General features: G+C 32.3%; 1 protein-coding gene across 4 annotated transcripts in view; it reads left to right on the top strand.

Annotated features, from left to right (window-relative positions):
• Positions 1-14,989, top strand: part of Stag1 (stromal antigen 1) — a 366,592-nt gene that overhangs the window by 198,102 nt on the left and 153,501 nt on the right. For 3 of the 4 annotated variants that reach the window (XM_010625514.3, XM_010625515.3, XM_010625516.3), the window contains one exon: positions 7,459-7,663. In XM_010625514.3, coding sequence (XP_010623816.1) covers positions 7,459-7,663 — 205 coding nt within the window. Of the gene's footprint in view, positions 1-7,458; positions 7,664-10,656; positions 10,803-14,989 lie in introns of those variants that run through there. The other variant, XM_010625519.3, reaches the window with a different exon arrangement.

The raw sequence follows: 14,989 nt of genomic DNA, 5'->3' as shown, positions 1-14,989 counted from the left end.
AGTTTTACATCTTAAACATTGTAATAATTCAAAGAATTGCACTGTAGAATTTAGAATTCCTTGTGGTGATTTCAAGAACATTATAGCCTCAACAGTTTTATTGTGGATATTTTAAAAAGATTGTTAGATAAGTGTCATGTAGGCAGAAGAATGTATGTAACATATGTATACATACGTATAATCATCCCAAATTTAAGAATAGAAATGTTACTCACACTTGATACTGCCTTTGTATTCTTCTAGTTTCATATTCCATTACTTTTTTTCAGAAATAATCAGTATCCTGAAATTGTTTTTAATTAAAAATTTTTTTTACTTACAGACCTTTTGATTCATTGTTTTCCACTCTAAGTGAAATTGTCAGGATCCATGGATGAGAGTAGACAGCAGATATCTTACTCAGTGGCTCCTCATTTAATTATGTAATTGATGACGGTTTGAGCAGGACACATGTAAAAGAAGAGATATTGGTAGTCATTGTTGTTCTGATTTTATGTATTCTCATTTCTGTCTGTGGCTAAGGAAACCCAAATTGCCAAAATTTATGATTAAGAAAAAATATAAGGATATTTTAGCTATCCCTGCCATTATTTTTAAACCCATTTTAAAAGCAGCATTCTTGTGGTGATTCATTGGTTTGATCAAGAAATAGTTAAAGTTAAAAAAAATACTTAAGTGTCTTACTATATTCTGAGCATTGAGGATATATCACTTAAATATACCAGTTTTTTAAAAAATGCGTACCCTGATGCAGTTTACATTCTAGTTAAGGGGAAAAGCCAATGAATAAAATAATTAGGTAAATATTATAGTATGATAGATGACAGTAAATATTGTACAATAAAATAAAGCAGAAATCAAGAAAAAATCGGGAGGGAGGAGGATCATTTAAAATAGGTTATTGAAAAACATCTAAGAATATGACCTGAACAGAGACTTGGAGAAGATAATATCGTAAGCGTCATACCCATCTGAGAGAAGAGATAATAAGGGCAAAAAGAAAGTCATTTTGGTTAACCTAGATTACTTAAAAAATTCTAGAGAAACTAGCATATACCAATTATTGTTTTTTACTCTACTTTTCAGAGCATTTTGAAATTTAAAAACTTCCTCTAGTTATTTTTTTCTTTGCATGACTAACTTTTTGACAAGACCATTTTTTCATCATGGAATTATTTAATATGGTCTTATATCCCCTGTGTTTACGTAACTGAAAGTTATGTGTAAAGACTTCATTTCATTAGGTTAGTTGTATACTTTTTTCTAAGAAAGTTTCATAGGTGAAATATTGTATGCTTCATATTGTATTATAGTAGGTAGCACTTAATTGGTTATATTCTTACTAATGATTCTGAGCTTGAGTATTTTTTAAGGGAGTAGCCGTTGAATTTTTTTGTAAAAGTAATTTCCCTTTGCAATTATCGTGTACTGGTTTGATAGCCATTGAGAACTTGCCATGTAATGGTCTTAGTGTACATTCATGATCTGTTCTCAAAAACTTGGGTTTATTTTGAATGTTGAAATCAGTGTGGCCTAAAGTTTAAAAATAGGATATTCTATTTCATTTTTTAAATTTCAATTGTTTTAATTAAAGTATGACCATTTATTCTTAGCAACCAACTAGGCATTTCTAAACAAAAGATTTGAGTGTCTCATGGATGTCATGGTCAAAGAATTCTTTCTTTGGTGGATTAACCCACCGAGTCAGTGAAACCAGAAACAGAACAGTTGTATCACTCAAATTAGTAAATGTATTAGTTCAGTATTTGGATATTCATTACATTCTTCTAATCTTCTCTATCAACATTGCTTGAACTCTCTGTGCTCTGTTTCTTTTGTTTGTTAGATCTCTTAAAATAGTAAGTCTCCTTTTTGTTGTTGTTTGTTTCTTTTATCATGTGGCTGTTTTCTACATTGCAACCAAAAATGTTTTTTTAAAGTTCATTTCTGTTCAGGGTACGTACTCAAAATTTTTCAGTGGTTATCTACTGCCCTCAGCACAAACTTTGACGTCTTTAGCCTTATTTATGGCTCTATGTTCTGCCCACCTTTGTAGTGGTTACACCCACAAATTCTGTTTTAGCTTACCGTGTACAGTCCCATTATTGTGCTGGTTTATAAGCCTTTATTAATTTTAATGCCTAGAATGTATTAGAGAGATAAATGGTTATCCAGTGATTATTCTTACAACAAAGGGAAAATTGAAAGTCCTTTGTAAGTACATGTATCCTTACAAAGCCCCTGTCATTGTACTAATTCAGTTTGTGTCCATCTCCTTAAGTAAAGTAGATACTCTTTGAAAGAGAAGATCCTTCTTTTGCTCATTTTTATATGCCAAAGATACTATACCGTAGGTATGGTATGAGGAATGTGTGTTGTTCAATAAATGTATTATTGTGTAGATGTTGGGTAGATGATTAGGTGGATGGGTAGTTTCTGTCCTCTAAAAAGTGTAATTGTACAGTTGTTTTAAGCAGTAGTGGCATAGCAGTTCTTCCTTCTTCTTGTGGAATGTGTTCTAAGATGTCAGTAGATTCCTGAAACCATTCACAGTATCCAAACCTGTATATGCAGTCATTCCTGAAATTACAATGGGGTTATATCCTGCTAAGCCTATCACAAGTTGGAAGTATCATAAGTTGAAAATGCATTTAGCCTGGTGTGGTGGAACACACCTATAATCCCAGCACTCTGAGGCAGGAGAATCGCTGTTGAGTTTGAGACCAGCCTGGGCTACCTAGTGAGTTCCAGGTCAATCTCAACTACATAGTAAGACCTTGTCTCAAAAAACAACAACAAAAAAAAGAAAATGGATTTAATATGCCTTCTTCTCTGCATCACAGTACATTATACTAACATATCACTCATTTATACTTAATGTTTAATGACAGACTGGGAAGTGTAGTTCACTTACAGTGCATAGTATCATGAGAGAGTATCACACTGCATATCATTAGCCTGGGGAAAAAGCAAAATTCAAAATTTGAAGTATGAGTGCTCAATATTTTTGTATTATCATAAAGTCTAAAAATTATAAGATAAGCCTTTGTAAATCATGGACCAACCATCTGTGCTGTTTTTTCTTGTACTTACCTGTAATAATGTTTACTTTTAAATTATACACAGTAAGAGAATAACACTGATAAATAATCGAAGAGAAAAACTATAGCATTATAATACAATACAAGTTATATGAATCTCCTTTTTTCCAACTGCCACAGGATTGGTAGCAAATGCAGCATGGATACTCTGGTGCAAAGGAGGATAGATGTAGAGTGGGAGGATAGGAGAGTCTGTCACCCTACTCAGAACAATTTAAAACTTATGCATTATTTATTCCTGGAATTTCCACATAATGCCAGGCTGAGGTTAAGCATAGTTTAACTGAAACCTCTGTAAGCAAAAGTTTAGATTAGGGGGACTACTGTATGTATCTTTGGGTAAGTCTGTTAAAATATAGCAAAGCATTGTATGTCAGGTGATCTAAAAAGCAGATCTCTTTGATTTACTCTTAAAGAATTTGTTGTTTTCATTAGATAGCTGCAGTTTGTAATCACATTGAGTTCCCAAATACTCTGTGTGGGGCTGTTCATTGCTATCTTGATTTTGTACAGATTGCTTTTGTTTATTGTTAAAATTTACATACTTCAGGATAAAGCCATAAACTTTCTTCCTGTGCTAGGTACATAATCTCTACTTTGCAGTGGAACCTCTTAAGAGATTTTTGTTCTCTCCCAGTCTGAGACCCCTTTTGTTTTGCTTTTTTACTGACTTAAAGTTTGACACTGCAAGCCTTCCCCATATTTTGTTGCCCCCTTTTCACCTTTTCACCATAAGAATTACTTAAACATTTAAAATCGACTTTTCCATTAGCTACTTGTCTGATCATTTGAGAGAGTAACTCCAGTTTCTCTCTGTTGGAAGAATTATCGCTGGATAACTATTCTGTTCTCCTCAGAGTTCCTGTAATAAACTGTGAAAAACTGTTGTAGGCATTGATGGAATGTACAATCCCAGAACCCTGTAGCCCTGGGATCTAGAACAAATTCATTATTGTTTCTTAAAAGTCTTTTTTCTTTCATCTTTATCCCTATCAGTAGTCACCAGTGCATTGATTCAAGATTATATATGTTCAAGGTATACCGTGTAAATGCTGGTTGTATTATGTTATATTTTTCTGCACAGAAATCTCTTTCCTCCCTGTATTTTGTGAACGTATTTGGAGGAATTATTTTTTTTAATAGCCTTTCTTGATTAACTTTGTATTATCCTTCTTGTGGATTTCTATTTGATAAACTAAAGTTCTTTTGCTTCATTACTTCTATTTCTTATTTGGTATGGTTTGACTTTTATTTTGTTTATTGAATAAAAATTTTTCTTCAAAATAGCAACAGATGACTTCCCTTAAGGATCATAAATAATAATTCTGGATAAAACATTTGGGCTACCTGATAATTATTATCTCTTTTATTATTGTTGTTCAAGTATCTCTCCTGGGAAAATGACTAATTTTCAAATGAAGCAAGGTTTCAATATTCTATTGCCTATACAAAACTCTTTTGAAATAGATTTAAAATATTATTTTCTTTTTCCAAAATATATTTCCTTTTAGTTGGGCATGGTGTTGCACACCTGTAATCCTAGCAATCAGGAGGTTGAGGCAGGAGGATCACTGTGAGTTTGAGGCCAGCCTGAACTACATAGTGAGACCTTGTCTCAAAAAACACAAATAAGTTTTTCCTTTTTTTTTTTTGAGTTTATTGGTACAATCTAGGTATATAATATAGTTTCACTCGTTATTGGGATCCTGTACCTTTACATGATAGGTCTTGATTCTCATTTTTTCCCTAAATTTTTCCTTTTGATAGTAATATTTGCACATGTTACCAAATGGTATATATTTCCTTTCTAGTCAGGAATTGTCCTAGGCTCATGTTTTGTTGCTATCATTACCTCTGATGTACCTGATGTTTCAGATTTTCATTATATGGACTGGTCTTTCCTTGTCTTTAGGATTTCAGCGGGTTTTCCTTAATTTTAATGCTCCAATATCTATTTTTCCCTACAGAACCATGCCATAGATAAAATCTCTTGCCACATGTTTTTCCTTCCCAGTGGCATATTGGTGTTGCTTGTTACCTGAAGTCATGAGGGCATCTGTTGTCCTTCCCCTATGGGTCTTAACCATGCTTGTGTTCCTGGAGTCGCTGAGGCACCTTTTTAGTTTTCCTATTTATTCTTCCAACTTATTTATGTGTTTGGCCTTGAATGCGAATTTCCTGCTTATTTCTTAAGGCTAACAGATCTGTGTTTAATAGTAGTATGGGTCGGGGATTTAGCTCAGTGTTCCAGCCACTGCTTCACAAGCACAAGGACCTGAGTTCAATCCCCCGTACTAAAAAAAAAATAGTAGTATGGGATTTTCAGAGCTATGGACAATATTTTGTTTCCTCTCCCAAGTAGAGAATTTCTTTTTCTCCCAACTTTTTATGTCTTTGCTTATGCCTTGATGTAACTCAGTTTGCTTCTCCTAAGGCTTCCAATTTTTGGAAAGAAAGTATCTAGAGAAGCTAGGTAGGATTCTTGACATTTTTCTTTCAGCAGTTGAAGATTAATCCATTCTGGGCTACCTCACTCAGAGAGATTTCTATTTTCTTGCATAGTCCTCAGGCTTTGTTGTGCCTAGAGGTTGTGGAAAATAATTTTGAGTGCAGACTTTCCTTGTTAATCCACACTGACAAGCTAACACACAGTTGATGTTTTGACAGTTGGTTAAAATTTTTAGTTGATTTTTTTTTTCTTACTCACTTTAGTATTGGCCATCTCTGCCTTGTGAATTTCCATTCCTGTGCCTAAATGTTTTAGGATAGTAGAATATTGTTACCAGCCATTTAAGTTCAAACACCTTAGGTGCATTTACTGGTCACCTACCAAATCAAAGGAGGCCATATATTTTGATAAAAAGGAACAAAGGATTTATTCAAAGCTAACTCTGAAGAGATGGAGGGACCCTTTTGCTTCCTTTCACCAACTCACTTTGTACAGATTGGCAAGGGTCTTTTATCGTAAGGAAAAAAGGGGAGAAGGAGCACAGAGTGATAATGCTGATCGCCATCGTTGATTATCAACTTTGAGCCATCTTCAGCTCATCCTTCTCTTTCTAGTAGAAAGGAAACCAGGCTTTTGGAGCCAGAATTGGCACATTCTGTACTTTTGAGCCAAGGCGAGGAATGGGTGTTGGTTATATGCTCAACAGGAGAAAGTTTGGAGAAGTTGCTTATTTCTCTTATTTTTTTTTTAAGTAACTTTTAAAGTTCCATTTTGTAGTGACTGTTATAATCTGAGATAGGTCCAACTGCCATTGAAACAAGATGACAAAATCTAATGATATTAAGAGCCCATACTATATTTTTTCTTTGAAAAATTAAGTCTACTCTATGAAATAGGATTAAGATCAAGTTTATAGAAAAACTGAAGAAATGAAATTGGCATTAAGACGTGAAAGACTAGTTTTAGGCTTCCCAATAAAATGCTTTATACTTTTCAAAATCTCAGTTTTTAAAAATTCTATTTAAGACCATGCATAGTAACACATGACTATGATTCTAGCACTCAGGAGGCTGAGACAAACGATCTCAAATTTGAGGCCAGCATGATCTACATACAGACAGACAACTATCTGTAAAAATATGAAAGATGTTGTAGCACGAGTGTCATGAATACCTTGCTCTATCATCTATCCCTTTTTATTCTAAACTTTATTTTTTAAATTTTTTGCTTTAAAGTCTCTTAGTAGAGGCTCATATATAGCAAAGCAGAACTTCATTTTGAATGAAAGGCTTAGAAAAGTCAAATAATGATTTTAAAATAATTTTTAAGTACTTTAATTTATTTTTTCTAGTGAAAAATCTTGATTTGTAGTTCGGGCTGGGCTTGAACTTTGTATGTAGCCCAGGCTGGCCTCAAACTCCACAGCAATCCTGCCTCAGCCTTCCAGTACTGATGTTATTAGGTGTGCACCATCACTCCTTGCTAATTACTATGTACCTGCAGTTTAAAATGAAAAAAAAGGTAGAACAGTGTACCTATGAAAGTCATGTTTCTGTTTTCAAACCACCTCCCTCCCACCCACCCCATGAACTGAGGGCCATGTACATACTTGGCAAGTACTCTGCCACTCAGCTACATCCCAGCACTTTCTCTCCCTCCTCCCCGTCCCCTCTTACTTATTGACAGAGTTTTGTTAAGTTGCCTGAGTTGGCCTCAAATTTATAATCCTGTTATCTCAGCCTCCTGAGTAACTGGGAAAACAGGCATGTGCCGCTGAGCCAGGCTCACCTTCTGTATCTGTGTAGATGAACTTTGAAAAAAGAAAAGGCTTCAATGTAGAAAGTGCAAAAAAGCCTTTTATCAATTTGCTATCATGTCATACTTAATATGTTTTTTAATACCTTTTAGGACAGTGGTGATTATCCCCTTACCATGCCTGGACCTCAGTGGAAAAAATTTCGTTCAAACTTTTGTGAATTTATTGGAGTCCTGATTCGACAGTGTCAATATAGCATAATTTATGATGAGTATATGATGGATACAGTAATCTCCCTTTTGACTGGTTTGTCAGACTCCCAGGTCAGAGCTTTTAGGCATACAAGTACCCTTGCTGGTAAGTAAGCAACATTTTCTTTTCTTTTCATCTGGTTGTTCTTCTAATTAAAACTTTCATTACGTCAAATGGCAATTTCAACTAATTACTGTGTTCCTGACAACACATTCTTCCATGTTTATCTAAATGGTTTGCCTACAAATAAAAATTGAAAATATCTGGCCAATGTCAGTGAATGTCTATCTAAATGTTTGATATCTTCTGTCTTTATAACCAAAGAAATTTTAAGAGACCATTATACCATTCCTTTTGATAAACCCATTATAATATTTTTTTAAATAGCTTAAATTCCAGATTTACATATTTTTTCCTCCACTTAATTGCTTTGCTTTATTGCTCATCATTATAGGTAAGTGTGTAAATATTTGTTTATATTTTTAAAGTAATTCTGCTTACTAAGACAACATTCTTTCAAGTACTACTGTTTCATAACTTACATATGTCTAGGTAACATGTCTAACATAAGTTCATCTGGGTATGCTATAGATAATCTGAAGGATTGCCAAATTTTAGTTTTTGCTTTTGCTTTATTCTCTTCAGAATTATCTCAATAACTTGTCAGCCAAATATATTCCTTTTTTCCTTTCTTCCTCCGTAAGATAATTTTGTTAATTTAGCAATTCTGTTTTCCTTCTATGACTGTAATTGTGCTTATCTAAAATGACATTTTTCATTCATTTTATGGAGTGTGCATGTCTGTGCACATATGTGAACATAAGCATATTTAAGTACTCTTAACATTTTTATTAGCCATAACTTTGTCTCTGTTCATCTTAATTATTACCATGGGTTTATTAGTTACCTTTTATATTACATTTAGGTCTCAATATCTTGTTTACTTGATTTATTTAAAGCATTGTTTCTCACACTTTAGCGCACATCAGAATCTACTTCAAGGCTTGTTGAAACAGATTACTTTGCCTCACTCCCAGAATTTAGCAGTGATATTGAGCCAAGTGTAGTGGCATATGCCTCTGATTCTAGCACTTAAGGATGCCAAGGCAGGAAAATCGTAAGTTCCACCTGGGCAGCAAAGTGAGACTCTGTCTCAAAATTTTAAAAATATAAAGGGTTGTGATGTAGCTAATTGATAGAGTGCCGCTTGATTCAGTCTCTAGTACACACAAAAAACAAAAACAACAAAAAAGAAGTGAAACTGATCTTGGTGGTTTGGGGACCAAATGTTACAAATGCCTGTTATAAAGTTTTGTCATTTTCGGGCTTAACCTATTGCACAAAGCCAATTTGTTATTACCTAGAGTCATCCTTACTTTTCCATTCTTTTTTTTTTCCCCAAATTTTATTTTTTTCTTACTCCATGTAGTTAAATGCATGTTAGTGTCTTATCATTCTTTTATAGTTCTGTACCAAACGTATACAAACCTTTTTGATAGTTTCCATTTTCTCATTATTAGGAAGGGAGCAAGATGTTTACCCAGTGTATTTTTTTAAAGGTACAATAAAATGATATTATTGAAAAGATTTCTTTATAGAACATACAACAAAAACAGTTTATTCTGTACTTTGAGAATAATTTCCTGTTGATAGGAAGAGAAAGAGATCTTTTGCCTAATTGTATACTTTAAAGGTTACTGTAAAAGTTTTGTTGATTACTTAAATTGTTTGGTGTTACAAATACTTTTGTAATTCCATGACCATTAGCTTCAGTATCTTATATATTTGACCTTTGCTTTTTTCTTTTTTAATATTGTTTCCTTTTCATCTTACTTTCCTCTCCATGTACAGGAATGCCCATTTACGTGGTTGTCAGATGCATTAACAATACAGTAATTTCAAATAAATAAAACTTTTATAAAAGTTAGAAATTGCTTCTGAATTGCCAAAGTTTCCATCATAAAAATTAATTAATTTCCTTCACACTGACGTAATATAGTTTCTGAAGGCCAAAAGAGAAGGAAAAGCAACAAAACTAATAGAGGACTATCCTTAGATACTTTCCTGCTGATGGTATTTTGAAATGACAATTCACAATAGAAAAGAAGATAGAAAATTTAGTTTATATATCTCAAGCTAAAAAGCAATAGATGCTTCTCTGTACAAATGTGATACCTTTTATCCAAAATTCTATGTGAATTCTGCATATAAAATTAAAGAAATACCACATGCTCTGTAAAAGTCACAGTATTATATTATAGAAATATGTAGAGGGTTTTGATTCTTAAAAACACTTTTATAACTGGGTTTATTGTTCAGTGCTAGAGTGGATACTTAGCATATGTAAGTCCTGATTCAATCTCAGGATCAAGAAAAAACTGAAAAAAAATTGTCATCATATTTGACACTAATTCATTTGCATTAATCTTCCAGTGCCATGTAAATGATGTATTTCTGTGTTTGAGCTGCTTATATTATGGTGATCCATTTTAGCTCTCGTTTTCAGTACTTTTATTATATTATTTTCTCTATTTATCCCATTTGTTGTCTACATCTGCTGATTTTACATATCATTAAATATATTTTCATTATAGCTTTTCTTCTACTCCTTTCGAGTTGATTAGCTGCTCATTCCCCATAGTTCTTGATTTACCTGTGTTCATGGTAGCTTTTAAAACTGCTTGATGAATGCTATTTTGTTTTTACCTAACCTGTTTTATATATATCATCATAAACAGTATTTGCATTTGAAATTATTTTTGAAGATCAGATATCAAAAATAGTGATAAACATGGTTATACTGATTTTTTAAAAAGATAGAGCCTGTGTTCATTTTCTAAATTTACTTCAAAATATTACTGTAATTCCCATATATCTACACTAATGATCATATCTTCCAAAGCTCAGCTGTATAAAATGTGAATAAAAGTACAGAGTACTGCTGTGAACTTAATATTAGGCTGGATGATAATTATCCATCTATTCAAGGATTTTTTTATTCTCATCTTTTCCCTCTTTTTTATGGTATGTTTGTGAGGATAGATTAAAAGATAATCATTTTTATTCACTTTGCAGGACAAGTCTTGGGGACTAGATAAAATGGGCAGGAACATTTAATCCTCTGCTTCAAAGACTATGTGCATGGACAGTTACAAGGCAGTTATGGCCAGATATGATTAATCGGCTTTGGAATAAAATGCTCCTTGACATTCCTTATATCTTAGCTGAGAAGAGAGACAATCAGGTTAGTTATTTTGTAGGGTACAGATGTGAGTTCCATAGCTTTATAAGTCACCAAAGTGATCCTATCAGTAGTACTTTTAATCTGTTTTCAAATACCCCCGTTTTCTTGTTGTGAATTAACTGTGTCCCTTTTGTCAGTGTTTATGCATTGGATTTAATTGTATATTTTTACTACATTTTTATTAAAAGTTTCCAACATTCTGTAGTTCTCCAGGTCTATTTATTCCACAGTTGCAAAAATAAGAATTCTCATTTTTCCATTAGCGGTATACTCTTTAGAATACTTTTTATCATTAAATTGAAACATTGTTAGCAGTTTTATTTTATAGTAGATCTTTTAATATTTATCTTAATTGGAATTTTAAAACATACTGTCCTATTCAATTGAACCATTCTTATTAAGAAGCTTCATATGGCAGTACAGTTTATTGACTCTTATTTTTTAGAAGTGCTCTTATTTCTGTTCTTAATACCTATCTCAATTGGACATATTAGAACATTTTGTGGCTTTAACTTATATAAGAAAAACAATGTCATAATTATGCTCATTGAATTATAGTCTGATAATGGGAACACTTTTTTCCCCAAAATTGATAAAATTTTAATGTTATAGGAAAATATTCTGGTTTTTTAAAGTCAAAAGTATAGCATATAGAGCTCTTTTTGTTTTATACTTTGTTGTTTGGTATTATGATGATAATAGTACTCTCCACAATCTTTTTTAGAATTATAATTATTGTACATTTGGTTTTAAATATATGCTAGTATTTTGTAAGTTGTTTATTTCAAATTTTTGATAGTTTGACTTTCTTTAGTATGAATAATTTTGATTTAACTTTGTTAGCTTTTGTTATTTTCTTACCTACATAATTTTCTATGATGTACAAATAGATTAATACTGGCTATCTCTCACTTCTAAGGTGAAAGAGTAATTTTAAACAAAAGAGAATTAACTCAAAATTTGTATTGATAGTGAAGTAGTGATTGATTCTGTTCTAATTTTTGCTAAAATGAGTTTGGTGAAAATTAGAATATGCAGTCAAGATCATCATGTATGTAGTCTTGATGAGTGTTTAGCAATAAGTCCCTTTAGGACCCCTGAAGGATTAAACATTTCTTCATAATTTATTCAAGACTGTATTACGATATACAGTTGATTTATTTACATATATTTCATTATTAACTTTTCTTACAAAGATAGCATCTTTGGACTTTTTCATTGAGAAAAAGACATGGCATATGAAATTAATTTGTTCATTAATCACAGGGTCAAAATTTTGCCTGACAAATAAACATCTTTTTCTTTTGGCTTTCAATTGCTGAAAAATATGTGGTTGTGATTGATAAAATGAGTTCTGGAGCCAGACTTTCTAGATTCACGTTTCTCTCTGCCTTTTAACTAGTTGGATAACCTTATGCTAGTCTTAAACTTTGCCTTGTCCTACTTCTAATACTAAGTGGTAAGAGAAGTTAAGCGACCTTAGAAGAGTGCCTGAGATTTAATAGACATTATCCTATAATTATAAGAAGGCCTAAGTGTTTACCAGTATTTATGCCTTTACCAAGAATGTATTAAATACTTTTTGTGTTTTAGTTATAATAGACATGGCCAATGGGGGAATCAGAAATCAAGTTAACTTTTAAATGGCTATCATCATGTGTCTTTATGTTAACCAGACAGGTTATTTAAGATTAAAACTTTAAAATTTTAGGAAAATCTGTGTATGAAAAGAATGGACTGTAGGGGGTATAAATAATCTTTATATTTTTATTTTACTTTTCTTAACTCCTTCTGCAAGTCTTGCCTTTTTATTACTTTGTGCTTTTACCTTTTGTCATATTTTACCTTGCTATCTTTGTCTTCTCCATGCTCTGAGTATACAGTCTTTCCCCCTTTTTTGGTGTACTGGGGATCAAACTCAGAACCTTGCACTTTCAAGGCAGGCAGCAGCACCACTCAGCTGAATTCCCAGCTCTCTCCAGTTTTTTTAGTATCTTTAAATAATAAACTTATAATCTTATTGGGGAGATTTCTGCCTAATGATTGCCCGGATATCACTATATCATACCCATAAAATTAAATGTGACCTAAAATTATTTTGTTTTGTTTTGTTTTGTTTGTTTGTTTTGATACCGGGGATCAAACTTGGGTCCTTGCTGTTGCGAGGCAGGCGGTGGAACCACTGAGCTAACTCTCCAGCCTTGAAAATTATTTTTTGAGTCTTTAGGTATAAAGTAATTTTTCATTTTTTCTAACTAAAGAATTGTGATTTTCTTTGATTTCTGTTTATTACTTTCTATCATTAGTTCTGAAAATTAGATTTCTTTTCATGGCCAAATTTTGAAAAAAGGTATGCTTTTTAAAAATGCCATCACAAGTATTTACTATCTTGTATTTGTTAAATTAGTAATTTTGGAAAAATTCTGTTCCTCCTTTTTTCATCTGTATAAGATTAGTAGTAGTAATCCCATCTTGTGGTACTATTGTGAAATTCAAATGAAGTGATTTATGTTAAATCGATTTAACACTTAAATCGATTTAACATTACTTTTTCTTTCCTTTTAATTTTTTAAAGTCATACTTCATTTACTAAAATTTGCCCTTCAGTGCATTTGACTTTCCTGCTGTTTTTTAGATCCTTTATTTCTTTAAATCCTCCCTTCTTTTACTTTTTGTCTTAATTTATTCTGTCTTTTTGATGAATAGGATATTATCCCGTAGCTTCTTAGGGGATAAAAGCATGTTGTGGAAGTGTATATTTGAGACTTTCTATGCCTAGTACGTAGGTTGTATCATTTTTGTCTAATAGCGTGACCCATTATAGCTTTAACAGACATAAAATTCTGTCAGATTGCTATAAAAATGTTTAATCATTTCCATTTGTAGTTATAATGAACTTTTGATAAAACTTTTGTAGTCAGCTGCTACTTGCAGATGACACTCTTGAGGAACAACCAAGAACTTGTTCTTCGTTGTAGTTGTATCCAGCAGTTAAAATGTAAAAGCTAAATGAAGTTTTCTTGTTAGACAAGAAGAAAGCACTTTCAAAGCCAGTGTCAGTATGATGATGGAATTCCTCTACGATTATTAATTCATAAAATATTCATTAGTAATACTAAAAAAGTTTAAACTAGTACTATATGAAAGTAATTTTTTCACTTGACTCAATAAAAGAATAATTCTCATGTTGTGTCTATCACATGAAATTAGAAGTCTGTCTTCAGTGACTGCTTATGTGTGAAATGAAACTTACATTGAAGTCGTAAATTTATACATTTAGAAATATTTTCGATCCCCGGTACAAAAAAGAAAGAAGGAAAGATAATCTACAATTCTACAAGACTCACCAAAATCTTAGGGCCGGGGATTTAACTCAGCAGTTCGGTGGCCTGCCTTGCAAGCGCAAGGACCCGAGTTCAATCCTGGTACCAAACAAAAAGAAAAAGAAGAAGAAATATTTTACCTTAGAATTAAAACTGTTATATCTGATGTTTTCCTGAAAATATATTTATCATCTTGGGTTTTTTGTTTATTTTGTTTTGGTTCCAGTAAGTCACTTTTTTTTTTTAGACTGGGAGGAGGGGGTTCACTAGGAGTCAAAAGCAAAAGTAAGTAAGTTCAAGAGAAGCTGTGCTTCATCTTCCACTGTGAAGTCCATTCAGAATTGATGTTAATTTTTATGCTTTCTACCTTCTTGATCTTCAAGTCAGTTTTGTTTAGAGATATAGAAGTTTAGGTATCACTCTGCGTGCTCACAACAAGCATGATAAATTAATATTATCCTTCACTTGTACAGTTTGAATGCCTCAGATTCCTTTTGTTTTTAAATTATTCTCATAAAGGTTAATTTAAAAAGTACTTTTTAGCCTTTGAAATCAAATATTTTACTGCTGACAGTTCATGAAACTGCAGAATCATCAGCTTGTATTTTGAAATACAAGAACATTTTTCAATGTACTGTTTGTGATATTGTATCTCAGGAAAGGAAACATTAAATGTATTTCTAAATGATCACTAACTTAAATACATTTGTTTTCAGGATTTTTGTATTATACTTTTGTTTAAGAGCATTAGTGTCACTTGCAAACATGGAGTTAGCCAAAATATAGAGTTTCAGAATAATAAATTGGTTATTCATATATAAATAGATTTATTATATATATATGTTTACATATGTAATTATAGTG

Source organism: Fukomys damarensis, unplaced genomic scaffold (genome assembly GCF_012274545.1).
Source record: "Fukomys damarensis isolate Sample0158 unplaced genomic scaffold, DMR_v1.0_HiC HiC_scaffold_37, whole genome shotgun sequence".
In the NCBI taxonomy this organism is placed as follows: Eukaryota; Metazoa; Chordata; class Mammalia; order Rodentia; family Bathyergidae; genus Fukomys; species Fukomys damarensis.
Note: the sequence above shows the minus strand (reverse complement) of the source record. Positions and strands in the feature narration are given on the sequence as shown.